The sequence below is a fragment of the Simochromis diagramma genome, unplaced genomic scaffold (assembly GCF_900408965.1).
Source record: "Simochromis diagramma unplaced genomic scaffold, fSimDia1.1 OVJJ01000501.1, whole genome shotgun sequence".
Taxonomy (NCBI): Eukaryota; Metazoa; Chordata; class Actinopteri; order Cichliformes; family Cichlidae; genus Simochromis; species Simochromis diagramma.
The window spans coordinates 3,059,244-3,085,082 of record NW_024387320.1 but is presented as its reverse complement, the minus strand read 5'-3'; the positions used below and the strand labels follow the sequence as shown (position 1 = coordinate 3,085,082).

General features: G+C 41.4%; 3 protein-coding genes across 7 annotated transcripts in view; 1 reads left to right on the top strand and 2 right to left on the bottom strand.

The window, feature by feature from the left end:
• Positions 1 to 8,800, bottom strand: part of sytl5 (synaptotagmin-like 5) — a 45,060-nt gene extending 36,260 nt beyond the window's left edge. For 2 of the 4 annotated variants that reach the window (XM_040005414.1, XM_040005416.1), the window contains exon 1: positions 8,608 to 8,800. The gene's annotated coding sequence lies outside the window, so the exon portion shown is untranslated. Of the gene's footprint in view, positions 1 to 7,850; positions 8,306 to 8,607 lie in introns of those variants that run through there. The other 2 variants (XM_040005417.1, XM_040005415.1) reach the window with 2 other exon arrangements.
• A 1,966-nt stretch (positions 8,801 to 10,766) lies between these two features.
• LOC120717433 (dynein light chain Tctex-type 3-like) lies at positions 10,767 to 15,138 on the top strand. Of its 2 annotated transcripts, none has more exons than XM_040005424.1 (5): positions 10,767 to 11,021; positions 12,497 to 12,538; positions 12,634 to 12,757; positions 12,875 to 12,952; positions 13,428 to 15,138. In XM_040005424.1, the coding sequence occupies exons 1-5, from the start codon at positions 10,995 to 10,997 to the stop codon at positions 13,436 to 13,438; spliced, it is 282 nt and encodes a 93-aa protein (XP_039861358.1). In that variant the 5' UTR covers positions 10,767 to 10,994; the 3' UTR covers positions 13,439 to 15,138. The 2 variants fall into 2 exon arrangements, with proteins under 2 accessions (XP_039861358.1, XP_039861357.1); XM_040005423.1 differs by having other exon boundaries at positions 10,772 to 11,021; positions 14,212 to 15,138.
• xk (X-linked Kx blood group (McLeod syndrome)) lies at positions 15,031 to 25,629 on the bottom strand. Its single transcript, XM_040005418.1, has 3 exons — positions 24,951 to 25,629; positions 20,582 to 20,844; positions 15,031 to 18,289 (listed from the first exon to the last, which is right to left on the bottom strand). The coding sequence occupies exons 1-3, from the start codon at positions 25,193 to 25,195 to the stop codon at positions 17,361 to 17,363; spliced, it is 1,437 nt and encodes a 478-aa protein (XP_039861352.1). The 5' UTR covers positions 25,196 to 25,629; the 3' UTR covers positions 15,031 to 17,360.
• Positions 25,630 to 25,839: the final 210 nt, after the last annotated feature.

Here is a 25,839-nt window from a genome sequence, read left to right as displayed (position 1 = left end):
CTGGCAGGACTGAAAAGCAGCAGTAAAATTGTCCAGAACTGAAGCCACAGTCTGGCGCCTGTTCCTCAAATCTGGCACTGTTTAGAAACTGTGAGACGGTTCAAGTGCAGGAAGTCTGTTTGTTGGATAAACAAAGATTTTCACTGCAGAGAGTCTGAAATCTTTTACTCTTTGCCATCATACCCTCTGATGAGGGGAGGCAGATTTTAAAGAACAGATTAAACTAAGATTTAAAAATGTTGTCTTTATGTTTCGAGAAAACTTTACATAGTCAGATATGTAATAGATTTGCATGCTGCCAGTGCGCAAACACTTAAAGAACAAGAGACAAGAGCTTTTAGATTGAGGCAGGATCTCATTAACCCAGTTTCTGCTGCCACTGCTGCTTCTTCTTCGAGAGGAGAGGAGTGAGAGAAATGTTCGGGTTAAACCAGCTCCCTTCACTAACATGGTTGAATATTTCATAACACTCCAGTCAAACCAAATTGTACTTTCCTTCATCTTTTCAAGACACTACAAGCTAATGGACAGAAGGGAGATCCTCTGCATGCATGCGTGCGTACATGTTCATAGCAGCATTAGTATTAATCACAGCGTAACAACTGAACAGCATGTGTAATTTAAGGCTGGGCAGATGCTAATGGATTATGAAAATTCGTATGATAAACCCTGCATCATTTCGGCTTTATTGCGCTGTATGCTGGTACATTAGCATAGCTGGAAAATCTAGACAGATGCACAATGAAATTCAGTGTTAAGCGTCTGGGCTGGCAGAGCCTCCACAGCAGATCGATGAATAAAGATCTTCTAGCAAAGACAAACTGCTGTTTAGACAGACAGGTGGGACCTGAATCCTCCGGATTTAAAGCACTTCTGGATGTTATTTATCCCCATAACGTGTTAGAGCATGCATTTATAATTTTCCTAAGGATTATGTTGTTAATGGCCATGACATACATTCATCTGAAATGGAACAAAACATTTTCTGTTCTATATGCCAGCTCCTGGCATCCCACATGCTTGTGGAAAATCCAGGCTAGGAGCCAAAACAACTGCTTCTGCAAAATAATTAGCATGCAGCAACCAATATTTAGAGCACAGGACGTTTTGACAGAAAGGGCATCCTGCTCTGCATTTCAGAGCAACCACAGACAATTACTGATTTCTCACATAGGCTGGAAAAAGGTTTTGTTTTGAAGTTCAAAGATGCTCCTCCAACTCGCAATTAGCTGCTTCTTTGGTAACGCTTTCTAACAGGTTTGTTCATGCCTTATATTGCTTTAAATGTGCTTAATTTGTGGATTAGTCAATTTTACAAAAGGGTGTCATGTTGTGAAACATCACTTTGCACTCTTATAAAGCGAGACTAAAGCTGCCAGAAGGAATGGGAGACTTCAAATTAGTACAAAAATTCAAGACACAAGACTGGGAACTTTGATTTGGCAGATTTTTAACAGCAGCTAAACTTGCTGATGCAACCCCAAAGAGTTTCGTTTTCCTCCTTGGTTTGGACTGGGGATCTTCTATTAGAAGACTTCTTATAGATTATAGATTTATAGTCACTCAAAGTTCTCAAGGTCTAAAGCCTCAGTTACGTGGGAAAAAGTGTAGTCCTTGACTTGTTGGAAAGCGGTCCCTAGAGGTTACTGTCTGTTGCTAGGTGAAACAGGGCACAAAGAGAGAAAAATCTTTGTGATTGCTGTGGTCACTAACAGATTCCCACAGTCGCCTGTAATTTGCATGGAAGATGGCAATTTGTCTGCAAACAGCTGTAAAGACCAAGCAGTAACAAAACTTGATACGTAAACTGGAAACAAAGACTCGAGCTGTGCTTTCACTTAAAATGAACGCATTTCCAAACATGTAACTTTTACTTTAACTGCAAACTGTCATTTCAGGTTCGCATTGCACTAGCACTTAGCGATTGGTTGGAGAGTAGTTGGCGTTTTCTATACAAACTACAGGTGATGACGGCAATCTGCCAGCAACCAAAGCAATCACAAGTAGATTTTTGGTGTACCGCCATTTAGCTCTTTGTGAAAATTTCGCCTAACTGCCAGCAACCTCCAGCAAACACTTGCCAACTACAGATTGGGAAATGCAACTTTTTTCTAGTGTCCCATGGTTAGTAGTGGGTCACAAACTGGTCTCTAGAGCCTACACAATTAGGGCTTTAGCAGTCAATCTAACAGCGACTGACATCAGTCAGGAAGGAATACTGTTTTTATCCTAGCAACAAGTGGTTGCCAGGTGGTTGCCAACCAGTCTCTAGGCATGTGTGACCAGGGCCCAGCATACTAACCTAATGTGAGCTAGGTTCTGCTCATAAGCAGGCTACTGTAATTAGCAGGCAGCTTGAAGAACAACTAGAAGCCTTTCAAAGCCTGCTCACCAACACATTTCCAGTATTATATCAGGAGGGTCTATGAAGAACTATTTCTGTATTTAATTCAGTAGACAAACCAACATTCACACCCACGTAAATCTCCAGCTGCATGGATTTGAAAGTGAGCCAAGGTTAACTATGTGTTAGCAAATGATCTCTGAAGTCTACAAATTATTAGTCAAATATTTATAAATCTTCAATAATCTCTAACTTATGCAACTTTCAAAATCACGCTGCACTGGATGTGTTGCGACATATAAAAATGTGAGTCAATGAACTGTAACGTCATTGGAGGAACTAAAACAGCTAATTAATGAGCTCAAATGAATTAAAAACTCCATCATGATCTGACCTTAATGTAAGAAGAGGACTACTAAAGACACAAAACAAAAACACAACTGCATTTCTCTGAACTAACACATTTTTTCCAAATCAACGCATTTCTCAGAACCAACAAAACCAATACGGACTTTGCCCTTGTCGACAAATATGGGTGAGGTCGGCGGAAAATTTAACCGAAACTTCTGATTAATGTTCAGGATTACACGATTCAAATGTACACAGCAATGAGGACTATGTTATAATCCTACACCTGTGAGTCTCCGTCTGTTATGACGACATAAAGGCAGTGACCTCCTGTCTTATTCTGATAAAAGTCCTTGTTGACCAGATGAAATATAAAACCTCGCCTTTTTCTTCAGCAGCAGGTAAACATTGACTTCAGATTCAGCTTTATGTTTTCCAAACCTGCGCTTACTGGAAACAAAAGTCTATTCGCTTAGAGCTTAGCAGCTAGCCTTTATTAGGAGTCCCAATTCTTTTGATTATTGGCTCCATTGTCAAAAAGTTACTTTACTAATAGATTTTAACAGCATGTCACATCGATTTTAGGAAGATTAAGTCGACTCCTAGCATCCAAATATCAAGATTTAACTCTAAAGCTCAAATCCAGTTGATTTCCATTTAACTAGAACACATTTTAGAAGCAAAATGCCAAATAATTAAATGATAAATAACAGTCATTCAACTCTGTAATACCCCATTTGTTGGTTTTCAAACATATAGCGCTTTTTAATCAGTAGTTTTCCATTCATCATTCATAACTCTGCAGTCATTTCACAGCCCAGGTTTATTGCACATTTCCATTAATTCCTCACATCCATTCACGTCACTGCAGCTGGTTAAAATAGTTATGATTAAACACCATAATGTGCACGAAATGTCAACAATGAATTTAATTAATGCCTGTGTTACATGTACACCGTGCTGGGTGGATTTTTTTCACTGGCACATCCCAGTCAGCATGCTGAGTGCTGTGAAACACTAAGATAAGGATACAACTTTAAATAAAAAAACGGGCATTTTCAGTGTTTGTACTCTGTGTTTAGGTTCAAGTGTCCCATCATCCCACTGCAGCGCCCACGGAGGCATGTGTCCACACATTCAAGGTTTATGGAGGGCGACAGTGAGGCATCACTCCCTGACCAGCAATCTATTACTCAACTGAGCCCTTTCTCTCAGCACTGCCTCCAAATTACATTTCTGCTGTCGAGATGCTTTTCCCCTCCCCTCCCACATCCGCGGGGTTGTTGTTTGGACAGGTTGCCTACTGATTGCCTTGCTGCTGCTGTGATTGAACAGGGATGCGGTGCATCTCTGAGGCCACGCAGGGCTATAGGCTGCATACCAAACGGGCAAGCAGCATGCGTTTGGAGAGCTTTGGATGAGAGCGCCATCAGTGAGTGGGAGGGAGGGAAACCCCGCACAACACTGCACTACAGAGATCAGACATTCAGTGCAGCAGCATGGAGGAGCTTTGTTTCAGCACCTCAGGCATCAGCAGTTAATCTGAATGTAATCGTGCACCAATCTTAAACTCAATATGACTCGCGCTTTAAAGGACGACAGTTTGATGTGTGACTCTCCATAATTCTTTAAGACATCTGTGAAAATATGAGTAAATGAACAATGCAGAGAGACGTTGTTTAAGAGGCAAAGAGGCTTCCCTACAGAGGTGGAGAATAACAACTAAAAAAAAAAAAAAAGGATTTCAAGTTTCCAGGCTTTCTAGGAAACTGCAAGCACATTATGTATTTTAGCCCCAGCTCATTCATACGTCTCATTAACAGAGAGATGAAGCTTGAAATATTAGGGACCGCAAATATGAGATATTTCCAAACTGGTAAAATTAAAAGAAAAGACTGTATCAAAATAAAATCCATCACTAACCCTTCTGCAAGAAATCAGTTCACTGTTTGTTTATATCTGTTTCAATATGGTAAAAAGCTGTTACAAAAAACAAAACTATAGACTTTATTTAGCCAGATTTTATGTCTTTTGTGTGATTTTAGGCCCACTGTGTTAAGAGAATATTCAAATATTTAAAAAATAACTGTTAAGTCAGACATGTGAGGGTGAAGAATATTAATGCATGACATATTGTTATTACTCGGCTCATATCAAGTTTATTTTGCCTTCCTAAAGCTTCATGCCACCATCTCCCAAATCCATGTTCTGCATTCCACTTAAATTAAATCCATTATATTAAAACAGAGGTGAATAAAACTGACCATTTGAAGAGACATTGACTTTATGTCTTCTCCTAAACTTCTGGTTTCACTAGAGCTTTGTGTGCGTGTTGCTGTAAAAGAAGGGCAGGGTGAAGAGGGAGAAGCGACAGGAAGCCATTTCACAAAGAAAGTCTTGAACACATTACTATAAATTTAGTCCTAAAGAGGAAAATTTAAGGAAAACAAAAGTCACACAAAGGTTAACATTGCTTTAACTGCTGAGCTCATATCCATCCACTTAAGGTCACTAATTACGGTACGTCCAATCGCTCGATGCTGTCTAAACAAGGCTCATCTGCTGGTCGCTTTGTGGAGGAGATAAATGGAGGAAATAAACTCGCTGGTGTGCAGTATGCATTATGGTGGGTGGATATAGTTCCATTAACTAGTATACATTAACCCGTTCCACTTACCTGCCCCAGTGACAACCGTATCAGTTACTGGTGATCACATGAAAGGGACTATATGACGATACAGCCTAGAGATCACCACATGTTGTTTTTCACCCACAGACATAAACATGAATGTTTGTTTAAGACACTTTCTGAAGACAGAAGCCATGGCCATCTTTTATATACAGTTTATGGACAAAGCCAAGGGAATGAATTAAATATTTTATGGATACAGCAAGTCAGGTGTGAGGCTTAGCTACTCTTCTTTTATCCAGCACTATAACCTTCAACTTGAACATTTTATCATACAGCGTAAGAAATCCTTACTCCAGCTTACTCCCACAGTTCAAAGACATGTAGTTAGTGACGTTAGTTTAACTGGTGATTTTTAATTGCCCATTGGTGTGAATGTGAATGGTTGTCTGTCTCTCTGTGTTAGCTCTGCGACAGGCTAACAACCTGTACAGGGTGTACCCCTTGATTCGAACTATGGTAGCTGGGATAGTCTCCAAAAACCCTCCCTCCACTCCCTCAGGACCTTGAATCGGTTAGGCAGACAAGAATGGAAGGAAGCGTAAGAAATCAGAGGACTTTGGCTCTCAGACTCCAGAAAATATCTTCACATATTTTCTCATGTAAAAAAATAGAAATGATTATGACCACACCAAGTTTAGATTGAGGCTTTAAATCCTGCACTGAGCAACATTTTACCATCTTCCCAAAGAAGCTTCACCTTCTTTATCTGTAACAACAACAAGATCTCACAGCTCACGACAACGCTGCGAGCATCAACCACAAGCGCAGCATGAGCTAGTCAGATACTGCAATCTAGACAGCTACAGAAAGGTGGTGCAGCTGTCTAGTTTGCTTTTTGAAATACGACTTTGTAGAAAGTATGACATATTTGTGGTATAATAGTTTTGTCTCAAGTCAAACTGATACAAAGAGCCACACCATGACTCAAACTTTAAGCAGAGGTTTTGGATTTGCAGCACACAAGTATCAGTCTGGCACATTTGGCTGCAGCCTGCAGTGTCTGTCATAAGAATGCATGTGCGTGCAAATGTATGTGCACACATACAAATGCACGCACACACTCCTCTATCCTGTGCCGGCAGATCCCGGAGACCTCTAATGCTGTGTGACTGCAATCCCCAGGGATTCTTTCTGCACTACTGGATGAGCTCCCCTGCCTTTGTGTTAAGAAATCAGGGAATCCCTACATTCGCTTGCTTCTCTCATTCTTTATTTGCCCATTTGTTCCCCTCACAACCCCCACAGCGGGTGTGCTGCATGAAGGTTCGGTTATCATCACCGAGGCACATTGCTCGAGACTACGATACAACAGCCTCAAATGATAACCGCACCTATTGCTTAGAGGAGCCGAATGAACCAATTTAGGGAAGCGTCAGTATGACAAATTACAATACGGCAGGATAATTTCTTACACTGCAATGGCTTGTTTATGAAGGAAACAGCAGTGTACATTTTGGATCTTTCACATAGGCTTTTAGGGGTTCATAATAAAAATTATGCAATATATGAGCTCATTAGCTCAGCAGTGTTGTTTAAATCTACTCAGTGGACGGGGCTGACAGATGAAAACGTTGCCAGTTCTCGTCTGAATCTACTTTGTCAGTGTTAAGTAGCCACTCTGGACAGCAGCCAACCCTGTCTGAGGTCTAAGAGCCACTTGGGAAAGTTGAATTGGGCTTTTCTATTTTCACATTATACTGGCTGTTAAGCTGTAACACTTGAGGCCAAATAAGAAAAGTAAATACAATTTAATTATGGATCAGCCCACATGTCTGACCTAAGGAGCAAACTTGCTCCTCATTTCAATCGGTGCTTCAAATATTATTTTTTTTTAAATCAAATATTGCAAATTCAAACAAATGACAAATTTTAAAAAAGAAAGAAAAAACTGTTATTTTGATTACACAGAAAGAAATTAAAAGTTTTTTTTTCCACCAGTTGTGTAAATACCATTAGGTGATTTCTTGTTGCTTGGATATTTCAAAAAGTATTCAACTTCATCCTCTCTAAATCAAAAATGATTTAGCACTTAAAAAAAAATACCATCTACAAACAAATAATTCACTCTGGAGCCTAAATCACTGATGAAAAAATGAACTATTCTTGAGTGAAAGCTCACTATTACGCTGTTGATTCAGACAAAACAAGGCAATCAGAAAACATCCTTTTTGCCACTTTTTCCTCAATTTTCTGTCATTTTGTATCCCGAAACAAAAACACACAAATATGCATTTGAGTCACCGATGATTACTTATTCTCCACGGCCGAGGCCCCAAATTGATGGAAAGCCAACCAAGCATAAAATATTAATAAATAAATCCTGCATACATCATGTTTTCCTGTTGGTAGCTGAGCAGAGGTTTTTTACATCCTGCAGCTGACAACATTTCAACCACCAAATGGAAGAAGAACTTCTCATTTCTGGATCACCCACATGCACCTCTGCTCATCTGAAGCAAAACCCACCTCTGAACAGCAGAATGAGGTCAGCCTGTTTCTTTATCAGCGCAGCCAGAGTACAATGAGCACTGTGTCACACAACCAGCCTAGCCTCCATACATTCAGCAGCATCCCGAGGCCACTGCTGTGCGCCTGTCACCTTTACGGTGAAACCCCCATGGAAAAGACCTGGTGGGATATCCTGGTGACTCCGCGGACAAGGTCATCACTAATTAGGCTAAAACTCGGTTTATTATAAGAAGAATAGGATGAAACAGCCTTGTTACACGGTCACTTCTTGTCACATCAAACCAGCTCAGATCACTTGATCTAAACACACATTGTTTGTGCTTTATTTATGTTTCACATCATCTTTAACAGCTCTTCGGTCGGCTGGAACAAGTTCAGCAGTGCAACACATTCTCAACAGGTTATTAAATTAACGAACAGGTAAATCTACCGTCGAAATCAGCGGAGGCAAGAAGGGAAATACCAGCTTTCTGCTGCAATGCACCTGCCCAAACGCGCCTAACTTTAGGTAAGAAGCGGGGCTGTCTGGACCCACTGATGTGTGCTGAGTCCTCTGAGGTCGTGGTCGTGATGGTGGACGGAGAGAGCCCCCTCCCCTCCTCTTTCGTCCCCGCAAAACAAGGAAAAGGCACAAATAAAACATCAGGAACTGCGAACAAGCTGCACCTGCTTACCATATGTGCCGTATGCAACGCGCCGGTGTTTCAGCGTCCCGGAGCGCTGCCGGCTGACCTGCAGAGCGGCGGTGTCTTACCTGGTGTGCCCGCCTTTCACGGTGAGGGTCCGGAGGGGGGTGAGCACGGCCGGCTGCGGAGTCAGCCCGAGAATCATGAACCGTGTGAGAGCCTGTCGGTGCGCCTCAGCACCGTCTGAAGGCAGAGATCCACAGCCAGGGTGTTCCCGACAGGAGGGGGCGTGGTGTGTGTGTGTGTGTGTGTGTGTGTGTGAATGAGAGAGCCAGAGAGAAAGAGAGACAGAGAAATGGCTCTTTTCTGACAATGCGACATTCATTCTTTTTCTTCTTATTGTCCGTATAAATTAAACTTTAAAGGGCAAGTCGGTTCATAAAGCGCACACTGCAGTGCAGATCTAGGCTGAGGGAAACTCCCCCTTGTCACTGCTACATTATGTATTATGGATTTCCCTGCTGGCATCCTCTGGGAGTCTGTATTTCTGTGGTAATGGCCGCAGGAGATGCCTGCTGTAGAGTGACTGTTTATTTACTAGTCTCACGAAGGACTGGGAGGGTTGATTATCTTTGGATAAAACACACAAATGAATATTAACAAGGCACACAACTTGTTTATGTCTGTGTGCCGCACACCTTTTGGTAAACAGTGCAGGAGTCTGAAATAAAAAGGATTTCTGGTTACATTTAAAATGTCAAACACAATCTGACTCATCCATCCACACACCAAGCAGCTGTATTTGTCTGTTTTTGTTCAACACACTGAGCAATCAGCCGCAAAATGGAAGTGAACTCTTTAATATAGTAACTCGTTAAAAAAACAGAACACCTACTGGGATCATTTGAAGGGTTAGAGATATGACTGAATAATAATTTAATCAAATTAAAAATGTTGCAACAAATCTGAAAAAATTAACAAATGCTTTTTGCCAGTCTGTGAAGCTGGGGGTCAGACACCCACCTTTACCCACAGCCCAGCCTTCATTGCTAGGCTCAGCCTTAGAGATGGCGCCGAGTAGAGTCGCTGCTCATTTGGCTCAGAAGGAGCTGCTTGAGGTGGTTCCCTCTGGAGGTTTTTCAGATATTTGCCCAACCTGGAAGAAACTCTGGGTTAGATCTAGAACCGACTGGGAAGGTAATTTATCTCATCTGGCACTGGAACCCCTCGGAATCCTGCAGGAGGAACTGGAAAGTGTTGCTGAAGAAGGGCGTCAACAACATCCTGTTTACCCTGCTGCAAAAAGTGACCCAAGGTCAGATAAGAGGAAGATAATGGATGGATGCTTAGCCATCATACCATTAAGCAAATGAAAATAACGCAGTATGATTGTTTTACAAGTAGGCTACAGCAAAATCCTATCTGTAAAAATAAAAAATGATCAGTCTAATAATTATTCTAATCAATTAGATCATTTGGCTTTTGTGCAATCTTCTTTGTTTCTCCCCCAATACTTGTTCTTAAGTTTTATCAATGAACACCAAACAGTTTAACACACACACACACACAAAACAAAGTTGTGTGTAGTCTTTTCATTCCCGGTAACAAAGGGTAACACTTGGCTCAGAAGCTTTGATCCAACTGTGTAAAATACACTTTCTGGCAATTACAAGGAACTTCTCCAGAAGGCTTTAATGCGCTGTGGTTGGGGAGGGGAGGCTTAAGAGGAAAACGCCAGGATTTTAACATTTTATCTTTATTTTAAATATCTCATTATGTTCCTTGGAAATCGTTGTCCAGAACTTGGAAATCAATTGATGCTTCCTCCCTATCAGAATGGCACTTAATGCACAGATGAGAGAGAGAGAGATTTGTCTTGTGCAAAACAACAGGAGTGATATGTAGTCCATAACAAATCTTATACTGAGTCTCTCTCAGTCTATTAAATGTAGAGATAGGTTTGACCAGGGCTTCCTGCCAGTCATCCTTTATAAATGCTGTTTAAATCCATTTCACTTCATTTATGGGCAACATTTGGCAGCTTGTTTGCATCAGAGGACGTGAGTAGAGAGTGAAATGTGTAATGGTGTGTGGGATATTTTCAGCCCTTTGGACCGGAGCATCATTTAAACACCACAGCTTACCTGAGTGTTGTTGCTGACCATGTTTATCCCCCCAAAAAAGAATAGTAATATAATAAGTATAGTAATTTTTCTAACATATTTGATGAATCTTAGTCATCCTAAAGGTTTCACAAATGTTTTCTCCTCTTGTGTTTCTCAGTATATTTCTTTCTGTGTGGCGCTTCTGTGCTAAAACGCTAAAACGCTTTTGTAACGTCTGAACTGAGCCACTGAGAGGCGATACAGAGAAAACAGTCCCGCTTCAGGCTGCGGGTCCAGCTCTTCTCTTCGCTCGTCATCTGCGAACAAGAGGAAGTGAACAGGAACAATAACAGCCGACACACCGGAGACCACAAAGAGGGCAGACAGCAGTGTTATCTGTGACGGCAGCGATGGAGGAGTATAACTCTGGAGAGGAGGTACGGCTTTCTTTAAGAGCGAAGTTCATCCAAAGGTCCGCAGCCAGCAGTAAACTTACAGCTAAATTAGCTAGCTGCTAGCTTAGCCTGTTAGCTAGGTGTGGTCCTGTTATCAGATTTATTTAAGGCGATAACATTTGTTTTAATTTAACCCAGCCTCAAATACAATGAAGGGAAAATGTGATCATGCAGTTAATCATCTCATATCAATATTAATAACAAATAATACAGCTTTCTCTATCCTCCTGATGCAAACATCCTTCATTGTGGTGCACTGACATTGCTTTCCAGGTCACAGGGATAGGAGACGAGGAGGCACAAATTGGAGAAATGAGAAAAGCCTTTAGGGGTGTCCAACTCCAGGCCTCAAGGGCCGGTGTCCTGCAGGTGTTAGATTTGTCCTTGATCCAACACAGCTGATTTAAATGACTACATTTCCTCCTCAACATGTCTTGAAATTCTTCAGTGGCTGGTAATGAATAAATCATTGATATCTAAAACCTGCAGGACACTGGTCTTTGAGGCCTGGAGTTGGACACTTCTGTGGTTTGGTCTCAAATCTCCATTATACAAAGCAATAAATCCTCTGCTATACAAACAGGAAGCGCAGTAGGACAAGAACTTCCTGCTCGCATTAAAAATAAAATAAAATGGTTATTAGTCACTTGCAGAGGTGAGGGCAAGCTGACTCATTTAGTAATACTTAGTTTAACTGTGATTTGATTTATTTGATTCAAAAATGTAATTAATGCAACTTTAATTTCAAAGCAGAATGTCGACCTTAATGAGAGTTCAGTGGTGCGTTTATGGGCACGTTATTTTAGAGAAAATACACACGCATATAAAATTACCGAAGCGTGCATTTAAAAACAAAACAAAACAAATGAAACATGGACTTGAATTTTTATGTGATTTTATTTAGGATGATTTCCAGTTCAGATTATTTTTACTCAGATTAAAATGAGGTCTTTAACTTTTTCTTTTTAAACCAGCCGCCTATGACATCACCAGGTTTAATCAAAATGTACTTTTTGAAGTTTTCGCCAGTGAATTGTCAGAAAACAAATAAAACATCCAGGATACAAATGCACGTCTCTGTTCCTCTGTGTCAAAGAAGTTCATTTGTGCAGTTTTGCAGTTGAAACTATGACGTATCCTATGATATTGGTGTCAAAGTTGCCTGTAAAACAGATTTTGGTTTGAAATTCTCACTTGTCGTTTTTAATCTCGTGTACTGGGAAAAATATGATGAATTAAAAAGGGCCAAATTTCAGCCTGCCCTGTGTACTTCAAGGACCTGTAATGAGGACTATTTTTGTAGCATGAACATCAGATTTCGCGTCACTTGATTAAATATACGAAAATGACCGCACACAAAATCTGTTGATGTTGAGGGATTCAGATGGAGGCAGTGATTGAACATTCATGGAATAACCCGGATCCTCCTTGTGCTTCTTTTAAAACTGATCCTGCAGGTCAGCTTTAATCCCGATGAGATCAGTGTCTCGGTAAAAGAGGTATGTTCTCTAATCTTTGGAAACATTCATAATAAACAGTATTTTAAATGCAATCAGATGGATGGATGACTTCCTGTTTACTGATTTCATCTCAGTGTGTTGAAGGCGTCATCGGTGGAACAGATTATAACCAGAGTAAAGTCAACCAGTGGACGGCCAGTATAGTGGAGCATTCACTCACTCACCTGGTGAAACAAGGGCGGGCGTTCAAATACATAGGTGAGCAAGTCCCTGTGTTCGATAACGTGAGCTTCCAGGACATCAAGCTTATTTGTAGCGTTTGTGTGTGAAGGTAAGCGTGTGTTTTTTGTAAAGCCGCTCTCTGATCTGTCGCAGTGAACTGTACGATCATGCAGAAGAGCGGCGCTGGGCTCCACACAGCCAACTCCTGCTACTGGGACACAGCCACTGATGGTGAGACACTCAAAAAAACAAAGATTATTTCAAAATCATTTAAATCCAATATTTTTAATTGGAAGTGGCACAAAGGCTAACACATTAGTGATGTGCCACTTTTTCTCCTCCACATCCAAGAGGAGAAAATAATCAGTTTTATCTAGTGATTTTTTTTTTTTTTTTTTTTTTTTTTTTTTACTGATTCAAAACAAACAAAAAATAACCACAACAGTCAAAATACAGAGGTACTCAATCACCCACAGCATAAAATATAGGAATGATCTTATAATAAAAATATAAGTAGATGGCCGGACCAGCACAGACCTGCCTGCAAGCAGATGAAATCATAATGAAACCTAAACGCGTTCTTGTAATTATTAATCCCATGGAGGAAATTAAAACTCCAAAAATATTTTCAGCACATGGAACAACTTAACTGTTTGATCTACACTCTGGACTTCGTCACCAGTTACTGGACTTCTAATTTTTTCAGACTTTCATTAAAACTGAAACGTCCCTGTCGACAGGGAGCGCTCCTAAAGAAGTTTCTGGGACTGCTTCACCCACGACCAAGGTTCATGGAGAAGAGGATAAGTTAAAGGCTCAGTTTCCCACACATGGATTAAGCCTAATCTTAGAAAACTTTGATTATGATTGCCATTGAAAGAAGTTTTTAGTCAAGGACTAAGCTTAAATAGACTGGAGAGACTGATCTTTTATTCTTTTCTCTATGTAGCTTAGAAGTTGGTGAAGTTGTGCCAGAAACCTCCTTTCTGTTTTTTGTTTTCAAATGTTAGAATAAATCACATTTTCTTGCTATAATGCAGAATCTCCATTTAACCTAACATACACAGAAGCTGGAGAACCCACACAGGCACAGAGAGCCCCCAGAGAGGGGGTGAATTCAAACCCAGGACCTCCTTGCTATAAGGCAACAGTGCTAACCGCCACACCACTGTGCTGCCAACTTGGAGCTATAATTGTGGAAATAACAATAATAATAGTTAATATCTGTGTTTGCATTTTACATATGACACTGATGTTACATTTTGGATTAAACCGGGTTAATTAATATATGAGAGGTGGGTTGTAACACCCCCCAACACTCAGACCAGATTTGCCTCCCTTATGTTGATGCATGGTGCCATGGTTGTTGGTCAGTTTTTTTGATCTATTGAATAACTTGCCCACAAAACTGGTTTATAAATGGAATCATAAAAACATGTCTTTCATGTATGATTTGGAGTAATTTCCTCTGCTTGTCTGTGGGTTTTCAGGGAGCTGTACTGTCAGGTGGGAGAACCGCACCATGTACTGTGTGGTCAGTGTGTTTGCTGTAGCTGTGGCGCTGTGACAGCCCTGCGCCCACCTCTCCATCTTCGAACACTGTCATGTCTCAAACTTTGCTTGAATGACACTGAAGATCCTCTGATTATACCCTCTGATAGACGCTGACCTACAAGTATCTATGTCTCCCTGCAGGCAGGAACAACAGTTTTGGTTTGAGTTGGCAGCCTGTGAATACGTGCAGGTCTGACAGTGACAAAATGTTGTTTGGTCTGGACTGGAGTCATGATCTGCAAACAGACCTGTTTGGAAAGTACTTTTCAAACATGCTCAGGTGTTTTCTTTGGCCCAGAAGTACCACATGTTGACTGTATTTTTTTTTTTCCCATTGTGTAAAAACAGATGACTGCTCTTTGTGTGCAGCAGGAAGTTTACATTTGTGTTTTTGACTGAAATATCTGAACATTCATTGGATGGTTTCTTATTAAATTTAGCACTGATATTCATCCCTCAGGAAAAACTATTTTAATTTTAATTGATGACATTCCTTCAGTCTCAACTGTGCTTTGTGCTGCTAATTAGAAAATGTTAGCATGTTTGCAACTTTGCCTCCTTCACTATGTTCCCTTAATAGAAACTGAACTACGACTATAAGAAGCTTTGTATGTTAGAGAAGCTCTGTTTAAGTAATCACTACAGTATACTGTATTTCTACTAGTCTATATTAATATTTTAATAAGTTATTGAAATGTTTAGACAAAACAACAGTGTTTTTCCTGTGATGCATTTAATGGTCAGTCCCTGTAACCAGGATTTTTTTCTTTTCTTTTTTTTTTTTTTTTTTTAAGATCTTCTGTATTACTGTTGAGTTCAAGACTGTTTTTGTTGAATTTTGTCCAATAAAGTCTTTAAAGATGTTCCACAGTGTGTTTTAGTGAGCACTGATAAAGAAGCTGAAGGCCAACACCTTTGGATGAGAGGATGGATTTAACCAGTGTTGGAGTAAAACGTACTTGGTTTTTCACTCTAGTTTCTGGTCTCTTCATAGCACCACATTTGCTTAAACTTACCTTCAACGCAGTGTAGCATATTTTGTATGCCACTTGGAGCATTGTGTATGCATTTCTGGTACTGCTCTGGAGTGATTCAGAGCGTACCTGGCTCCGAGAACTTTTCATATTAGTCATGTGGGGTTCCACAGGGCTCAATACTTGGGCCTCTGCTATTGGGAAGGATGACTGCTTCATTCAAATTTGAATTGAGTGTCTTGAGAAACTAAAAGCTTGGATGGCTCTAAATCTTAGCCTAAGTCTTAAATTTTAAGAGGTGATTGTTTTTGTTTCTGATGTCACCGGTGGGACTTACCCTATGGCACAGTATGGATAGCCTACTGTCACAAACTTTTGTTTTAGGATGGACATTGACTTTAGACCGGATGGTCAGATCAGTGCAGTGGTGAAATCCAGCTTCTTTCAGGTGAGACAGTTGGTGAAGATTTAAAAAAAAAACAAAAAACAAGACATTGTTGAAATCTAATTTTAAAACCATAATCCACATCTTTACCATGGGATTACTATAATTCTTTGTATGTTGGTGTTAGCCAGTCCTCCCTGTCTCATCTTCAGCTGGTGCACAATGCTGCCACACACTTTTTAACTGAAACACAAGTTATTCTCAACATTTACGTCAAATTTATTTTTATTTCTGATTAAATATCCTGATTTTCTCTGTGTCCACCTCCAACCCACTGAAAAGAAGTCTTTTATAAAGGGTGTGCCAATGCACCTTTGCTAAAGTAGATAATTAAGTAAACAGTGGGTGCCTTTAATTTGCATTTAGAGCATCCCACTAGCCACACAGATCCCTCCCAGGTCACTTCAGTAAGTCAGGATAGAGCAAAATTCACTAGTCATCTGCAAACGAGGATTTGCTAAAACAGGCAGTTTCACTGATCAACCACTAGAGGTCAGCACAGATTCACATTGCGTGACAGATCAAAATAATGCAAGACAATATTCACATATAAATATAAATTTAATTTCTTTTTTTTTAAAGTACGACTTCATATTTTCAGTGCCTCCTTTTGTGTCTCTATATGTTTGATGTGTATATTAATTTTTTTTGGCTTAAACAGTGCTTTTCTTATTTGTACAAACATAAGAAGCATTCATGTGATTCCCGAGGTCATCATCTCTCTGCAGACACGTTGCAAAAAGTAGTTAGTGCAAAAACAACCACAATCACATTCTCTCTCTTTCTTTTGCTTTCTTAGTACATTAAAGGTTGAAATAAGAATAAATACTTTTAACAGTTCAAAACACAGACTCTTTTTCAGTTAGATACAGTAAATGTTTCGCGTGCACTCAGTGTAAATTTTCCAACTAAAGAGACAGACAGACAGAAACACAGTTGACAGACATAATAGGCAAAAATAAGAAAAGGAAAATGCAAATACATCCAAACAAAGCACATCACTACAGCTGCTGCTGCTCAAAAAATGAACCAAACCACCAAAGTCCTTTCTTTTTTTGTGTAAACGTGCAAAAGACATTGGGAATGTCCGTGCTTTACAGTAACATGTCTGGCGATGGAACAGGCTCTTTTACAACGTGTGGCGATTAACATCTCATCATCAAACACGAGCACGTCACGAAAGCAGCGCGTATTAATCTTAAAGCTCTTATTAAGGAGTACAAAAGCATAATTGCGGCCAAAAAAACTAGCACGGGGCCGGCTCTCCCCCTCCTCTGCAGAGTAACCAGTTACACCTCGTCTGAGGCTCCACACATGCACGCCTCCATGCCAAAGAGACACTAAATACAATCACTTCAAATGCATTGGCTCCTTGTGATCAGTAAATGCAGCATATACGTGGACACGGTCTCCGAACCTAAAGAAGAGAGTGAGGTGATGGTGCCTGTGGGTTTTTTCTTGGTTTTAAAGGCTGCAGGATGAATTGTTGGCATGTAGTCTGATAAGACAGGCTGCGCGTTTACAGCAAGGATAGCTCTCACGTTAAGGACACGTTTTCTTCATGTAGAATTGCAATGGATGTATGAGGGATCCATGTGGCACTTAAAAAGGTTAAAGAAGGTTAGATAATGTCCTCTTAATGGCACGTAAGAATAATTCTGATGTGTTAAACGTTGCAGGGTACACCGTGTCTAATGTTGCCATTTATTCCACCTCCTATGTTGCTGTCCATTTCGTTCGGCGTGTCGAAGGTGGTGTCATTGAGCATGTCATACGTCGTGTCGTTAGGCATGTCGTCTGTGCTGTCGCTGGCTGTGTCGTGGGGCCGCTGTGTGGCTGGCTCTTTCGGCGCAGATGGAGTCGGGGCCTCCTTCACCATGGGCCGGTTCTGTGGAGAGCCAGAGCTGCACATCAGGCAGAGAAGTGAAGAGCAATCCCAAAGGCCCTGGGTCATGCTGGAGGAGAAGAGCCTCCGACACGGGTGGCAGAATTGGTAGAAGACCAGCATGAAAAAGATGGCGATGGCGTAGGCTACCAGCAGCTGCAGCACCAGCAGCGGGGCACAGATGAACTTGTAGATGTCTGTTTTATAGATGTACCAGAGCAAGAGCAGCGAGGCATTTTCCACAAAACGCAACATGTAGTACACGGCCATGCGATACCAGTTCTGGGACTTGTTGATGAGGTCTGGGTCACTGAGTTTCACCTGCACGGCAGACCAGCAGAACATGTTGATGCCGGCGTAGAGGAACGTGAGCATGCAAAGCACGATGGTGGTTCCCACTCTGGTCAGAGTTTTTTCTATATTCTCAGGGAAAGGGGAGTGGCTCTGCCAGAACAGGATCCAGGGGTAGAGGAAGAAAACGAGGAAGTTCAGCAGAACCACGGGCAGGATCCAAAGCTGGAGCACCGAACTGAACAGGACCAAAACCACAACGCGAGTGGCGATCTCAAAGCTTCGCCACAGGAATATGCAAACATAAGCCATAGGCCGGACGTCCACTTCATAGTCATCATATTTGATCTTGATGGCCAATATGTTGCAGCGCAGGGCTCCATACACAATGGACAGGAGGGAGATCACCATCAGTGTGCCTGACATGCAGATAGAGACAGAGTCATTTTTTTTAAAAAGTTGGAAAAAATAAAACAAACAAATCTGCCTATAAATCAGTGAAAGCACGTCTCCAGTTTAGGATACTTTGCAGCTCATTCCATGTAAACACTGCTTGGTTCCTGAAAAACTCTTCTACCAAGGTGAGTGTGTACATGAAGTACTGCGTTACCAGATTTCTGAGAGAAAAAATATGATAATAGAGCTTTAAACTCACCATCTACTTTGTAAGGTACATCTGCTTAACTGGTAATTAAGATAAATATCGAATCAACCAGTCGCATGCAGCAACTCAATTTAGGCATTCGTACACGATCAAAGCAACCTGCTGAAGTTAAACTAAGCATCAGAATGGAGAAGAAGGATGTTTGCGTTCGGTTGGTCTACGTTTTTCAGAAACTGCTGATCTACTGGGATTTTCTAACAACTGTCTCCAGGGTTTACAGAGAATGAAAACAAGAAAATATCCACTGATGACTATGAAAGCTGTCACACAGTGTTATCACTGCAGTGACGTTGGAGCACTGACAGAACGTCTCACTCAAAGACAGATATGACAGGCCACTGCAGACTCATTTCACAGCTGGAAGAAAACAGACGTCCTGTGCATATAAAAGAAGCTTGGTATGAGTTTAAATTTCTGCTGTCAAAATTACTATGTTTTCTGTAATATTCGAGAACAGTAATAAGGCTGACATTTTTAGTTTATTACAGGATAGACTGAATCACAGAGAGAAGTGGATGATGCCATTAACTTGGCATTTTCTGCACGTGAAACTAATCTGTGATAAGCTAATTGAAACAAATCAAAAGCAGACTGAAGGTGTAGTTAAAGCTTTCTCCCCTAGGTACACAGTATTAAAGTAACAAGGCACAAAGCAGAGATAGGCCTCTAAATACATACAGGCCTAAAGTTTTAGGTTATTTCTCTATTTATAAACCCAAAAAGGTTAAAAGAAGAACGACATATCACAGTTTAATTACATGCAACATAATTTTATACAAACTAGTTTTCTTTCATAAAATATTTTACACATGCTGAGCCATTAAAATCCCGTTTAACACTTGTTACGGCCCTGGGCCTTGGAGAGAGTGAGACTACCCTTTTGTGCTTATGCAGATCACAGTGTGCCAGACCTCGCGGACGATTGGCTGCCTGGAGATCCCATGACCACTCCATGACCAATTGACTGGCTGATTGTCTGCACCGGGGAGTATAAAAGGCTGAAGATCCTTCACACTATGGTGAACTGCTGCTCTGAGGTGAACATGCAGTGGCCTCCTCGTCTGCTTTGCATGTGAAGCTTGTTTGTTAAACCTGTTTGCTGTGTTGCTCTTTGTTTAAACCTGGTATACAGCTGAACTTAGTTTCATTAGAGTTTTGTGATGCTGGCTTGCCTTAGTTAACCCTTAGCTTTTACTCTTGCCTGTTCTTTTCATTGTGTATTAATTGTTTCCTCGGTGGTGTGTTGAACAGCCCCATCGGTTTTCCGTTTAATGTTTGTAATAAAACCCCTTATTTACTCAGATTTCGTGAGAGGGCTTGTGTATGTTTCTCCCCTCCTGTCGCCTAGCAGAGGGGGTCGTAACAACACTTCAGTTACTTTAGTTGGTTTATATACAAATTATGAGTGAAGTTAGACGGTTGTTTCTTCATGTGTTCACAGATCAATTTCAGAAAGATTTTAAAAAACAAAACAAAAAGCTGTTTGTGCTTTCCATGTAAGTGAACAATTTACACTCGCAAGAAAATAAAGATGGGATCCTAAACTGGCGGTATGAGTATAAATGACTATATCAATATGGGACCATTATTTTAAGACAGATTTAAAATATGTAATTTAAGATTTTCACGTTCGGGCTATGACACAAAATGAGACTGAGATATTTATAAAATCTTTTATTTTGACCCAATTCAAAGACCAGATGTCCTAGTTTGACTGTTTGAACCCTTTACTCGATTTCTCCCAGGAATACTCAGGAATAGACCTGCTCACCCCCCCACTCCACATACACAGAAACACACACAGCCTGGCTCCCTGTTGGCAAACAGAATCACCATTTTCCATCTTTAGTATCAGAGAGGCGGTTACATAACACCACTTTGACTCATGAAAACATCCATTCTCTCATTTCCAATATCGCACTTAGCTGATCAGCCCACATTGTAGAGGACCTGTGACGGACTCTTAGCAGAGCCGGATGGGTGGACGATCCATAAAACTGTCCGGTCCCACACAAACACACGCTTACGTCATACGTGCTCCCCTCACCTCTTCCGATGGACACCCCTTGTTGCAGGACGCAGATGTAGAGCTGCAGCGTGAGCTGGGGGGCTGATCCCAGGAAGGCCTGAATGACAGAGGTGCGGGCAAAGGCCGCTCGGTGCGTAAACAGTTTCCCCTCTGCCTGCCCAACCTGCCGCTCCACCTCCTCTGCCTGACCCCTGCGGGGCATCTGCTTCTTTCTCGTGATGCTGACATAAGGCTCCTCCACGCGGCCCACGCTGCCGTAGATGCAGAAGGCCTCCAGACACCTGAAACAGGAGAGGAGATGAGCGTGTGCATCGGATTTCATCCACCTGATGAAAGTTGGATATATTGTACTGTCTCATTAACAACCCTCTAATCTAATAATTCAGCACAGTGTTGTAAAGGTAGATCTCTTTATTTAATTTAGAAACACTGACCAGCATAAGGCAAATGAACTGTGCTTATCTTTTAATGGCCATAACAGCTCTTTAAGGAAAGGACTCATTTTCCTTCTAAGGCCGATTTAGTCCATTTCTCTGCTTGCTGATTATGTAGTCTTGTGAGTTTATGTGAGGTTGTACTTTACAGGAAACATGCTATTATTCAGAGCTTAAATTTGATGTAACATAAAGTTTATTACTGTTTATAATAAGTATAGCTGAAGAATACATATAGCTTATTCTGCATATTAATTCAATGCTTGTTGCTCAGAATTATGAGCAGCTACAGAAGCCCAAAGAGCCAGGGGTAATTTTCATATGATCCTCATTTGGCTATCCATTATCTGTGTCAAATGAGGCCTCAATGACAGGACAGAGTCATGTATTGGCAAGTGCGACTCTAAAAACACTGAGGTGCATAGAGCAGGCAAAGCGCCAAAGGTTGAGGCAGCGTTGTCCTTGTCAAGCAGTGCTGATGCACAGCCGGTAAACAGCAAGTCGCAAGGATTTAGCCACAGGAGTGCTCAGGGACACACCGTTTATCAGCATGACTTACACTGAACAGACGTGCTTAGTGAACGTGTCACTGAGTTAGTAAAAATAAACGACGTCATTCAAGGGTGAATATCAGTCTCGCGCTCTGTCTCTGCAGAGCAAAGCATGTTGTCGGGAATACCTGAACACCTGTAATCCCATGTAACTATTCGACTATTGGTGATGCAAAATCCTGCAGATGTTTTCATTAAACAACAGAATTGTGAAAAAATGTGATCACAGCGCCAGATGGCTCGATTTCACTATTTTTAAAACTGCAGCTCTCCTGGGAATTTCACCGCAGATGTCTCTAGAGTTTACTCAGAGACGTCTGAGTAAAAAACAACCAAAAAAAACCCATCGTGTCAGCAGCAGTGCTGCAGACGGTGATGCCAAAACGGTCGGGCTGGATGGAGATAAGAAAAAGGTTACGGTGACTTAGATAACCACTCTTAACTGCTGAGCAGAACAGCATCTTGCAGTGAAAAATGAGTCCGATCCTGAGACTGAAGCTGAAGATGTCAGCTGAATACAAAAAGCTGTGGCTTTTCTGTTGGGGGAGGGGTGGTGTCGTCTTGTCATCTTGGCACACTTTGGGCTCATTAATATAAATTAGCAATTGTTTCAATGCCATAGCCTATTTTAGTGTTATTACTGGACATGTGCAGCCCTTTAGAGTTCAGCATGTTTTTATGGCTGCTCCCAGCCTGTCACAGAGCAAAAGCAACCTGGACTCATTATGAACATCATGATGAGTTTAGTAAAATGTCTGTCAAGCTACCAGATCTGAATCCTGTAGAACAGCTTAAAGACGTCGTAGAACAGGATCCTTTAGCTGACAAAACTCATGAACTTATGTAACAGGATCATGTAAACAGCTGTTTACAACACTCCAGGTCATATGATGAACTGCTGGCAGAATGATAGTCATATGCTTCAGTCACTCGTGTGTATTTGAAATCAGCATTTGCTCTCTTTTACCACAGTCTTTGGTCTCCACCAGCTCGCGAGGAAAACATCTGCTTTGGATTCATATTACAAGTGACCCAGTTCACTTGGTTATTTCACGTTTCTTGCTACGAAATATAGCAGTTATAACCACTATTTTTATATCCCCGATGACAGGTTGGGACACGTCACTTTATAAAGACTTCTGATGCACATCCAGTCATTTTGCTCTACAAGCAGGCCTGAAATACCACAGAAACTGCTCACTTCACAAAAGAAAAAAACAAGATTTCTCCAAATAAGCTTTCAAGAGTTAAAAGGTCATTTCACTCCCAGATCAGCTCTGCGTATTTGTCCCTTTAGCCTATGAGGCCTCTGTTCCCATTCATCTAGCAACATTTAGATTTTTGACCTGTAACATTACTGCAGAGTCACGAGTATTTAAAAAAAAATGTTATTGGAGGTTTAAATACATCTTAAGGATAATTTGTTTAATAATTTCGCATACGCCCATTTAAAAATCCCACATCTATGCAATTTTTTGAAGCTTTTGCACTCGTTTAAGTTGTACATGAGCTTTAAATTATTTCGAGTTGCAGATAAGGCGGAAGTAGACTTCTGTTATTTTGACAAACTACTCTTCAGCAACACTTTAGTGTTAAATAGATTAAAGAGCACTTCTCTTTAGGGCGACAACAGAAGAAATGATTACACCCAACGCAGACTTGTGAGAGATTTGAATACTTTCTCTGATGGTGACACACATCAAAATATCAGAGGTGTTGTTTTGGGAAGTCAAGAGGAGGAAGTGCTGCTGTGCTGTCTGCAGCAGAGAGAGAGAGACATTCCCCGGTCTGCTGTCAGAGATAAGGAGCCAGCAGTGACATGTGCTATTCTTAGATCTGGTCTTCACCGAGGAAGGATGTAGAGGTCTGAACAGTAATCATTTGAATGCAGTCGGGAGGGTAGGGAGGCTGTGCTGCTCAGTACGACTCTATTCACGAGCTGAATCATGAGGAGGCATAATTACCGTATGTGTGGCTGCAAATACTGGTTGTTTAGATTGTCAGGATTGCCTGTCACAGTTGTTATTAATATGGTCTATTAATTTTAGAAAATAGCAAAAGCTTGAATTGAATGAGGAAGATTAGAAAAACACCCATGAGTTTAATCAACTGCTCAAATAACCGATCTTAAAAAATAATTACTTGTTAAATCAGCTTGTTTTGTCCAACATGATACATTTTCACAGTTGAGAAACCAGTTGTGCATTTTAGCTCAGAAAGGACTTAAAGAGTGAGTGATAAAAACAGATGTGGTACTATGAGCATGTGGAGCTGCACTTCCATAGTCGTCATCATCATTCATGAGTCTGACCTTTAGGTCAAATGAAAGATAGGATTTCCCTCTGAAGCCTTTCTAGGTTTAAGTTACAAAAACAAAAGTCTATTTCGATTTTAATAATGGAAACACCTTTAATGCTTAGTCTTTACCACTGCAGATCAGTCGCTGGGTTCTATTGTTTACTTCCCTTTGGGCAACTACTAAAATGATTTGCGTTTGTGATGAAACTGCTGATCAGTTCCCAAATGACTAATCCAAAATTTCTGGTTTATCAAACATAGGAAAAAGAGGAGAAATGTACCAACCCATAACATAACCAACTTTGAACTAAGACAAGAGCAAGTCTTCACATTTCATCACTGAATCACACACATAGTCTGTAAATCACTCTTCTGTCCATCTGGAAATGAATTAATCAACCAACTGCAAACCATGAGTGGGTTTTAATGAGTTTACCAGAGTCAGATTTCCTGCTGTTTGTATGTTTGATAGCAGTTTCATCTCTGTGTGTACAGCAGGGATGCTTTCTATGTACAGGATTGGGCTCAGGCTTATACAAAGAGGAAGACCGGGCCTATTATGATTTAAAGGTTTCTCCGTGAGTGTGGAGCGACTCCAGTTAGGCTGTCGATGATTTAATGTCCTTTCAGTCAGAACAGTCATGAATAAATCAGCTTTGCCCGAACGATCATGGCTGAAGGTGATCAAACTGGTAGAAGACCTTATTGTACTGTAAGTGCTTTGGCTCGGCAGCCTGCCAGCTGTGTCGGTGTATATATGTAACATATATCGATCAACAGTGGCAACATTGATCAGCCTTTTGCTTCCGAGCTGAACAACACGGACATACAGCACATCATGCGCCAGTATGTATGGAGCCAACCAGACAAAAGGCGAGAGAAAATGAAAACAACAGCATGTGGGCAATGCATTCATCGCACCATCTGTAAGCAGCTTATGCGCTGGCAGGCCTGGCATGTTTTTAAGAGGAAAAAAAAACATCCGTGGGCACGACACCTGTGGGAGGTAAGAGACATGCCCTCGGCAGAACACAGTGGACACTGTGGATACAATGGGATCCAAGCTCCTGTTTGACAAACGGAGGTAAACATGTCAGCACTGACCTGACGATGGGACCGAGCTGCAAGATGTGCAACAGCAGAATGAGCGGTCTGTCTCTGCTCAGGTCCCGGTGGATGAAGGTGAGGGTGAGCTGCACGAGCACGGACGGTACGAGCGTGAAGAGGAGCGTGAGCCCCTGCCAGATCTGGTCTCCGGCGGAGCGGTACGTGGAGCTGAGGTACAGCGCTGCCGTGGTCTCGGCCGTGAACAGAGACACCGACACAAAGATGGAACTGGGGAATCGCATCCTCACTCACTCCGCCATTTGGGGAATGCGGCGCGCTGCTTCGCTCAGAGTCTGCACGTCCATAACGAAACCACCGAGTCGTCGGTTGGAGTGTTGGAGGAACGCCGCCGCAGGAGCAGCAGCTTGTCTGCGATATGTGAGGCAGGCGGGACAGGTTCACAGCCAAGTGTTGTCCCGGGGAGAGACTGCTGGGGGCGCAAGAAGCGCTGCGCTCTCCAGTGCGCACTGAAGCGCCAGTCAACGAGACGATAACGCCCCGAAGACTGATGTTATAATGGTGGTGCAAACATCTGCAGGGCCATGAGGCTAAGAGTTTCAATTGCAATTCACTAACCAGCTTACTCATTTTTTGGACAATTTCACAGGCCTACTAATCTATCCATCATGGAGCCAGAAAGCCCAAATACTAATGTCACGTAAAATTAAACAAAAAACAAACAAATAAACAACAACCATGAGCTATGACTAGTCTGTAAGGAAGGAAAAGCTTACAATTCAAACGTGACACAGGAAACTGTCTCTACGTAACACAGTCGCAAAGCTGCTTTGACGCCCCCAAATCATAACAAATGTTCCTCTGCTGCAGTGAAGTTGTGACAGAAAGGCTAAAAACATTTGAAACTGTACGAGCACACACACTACTG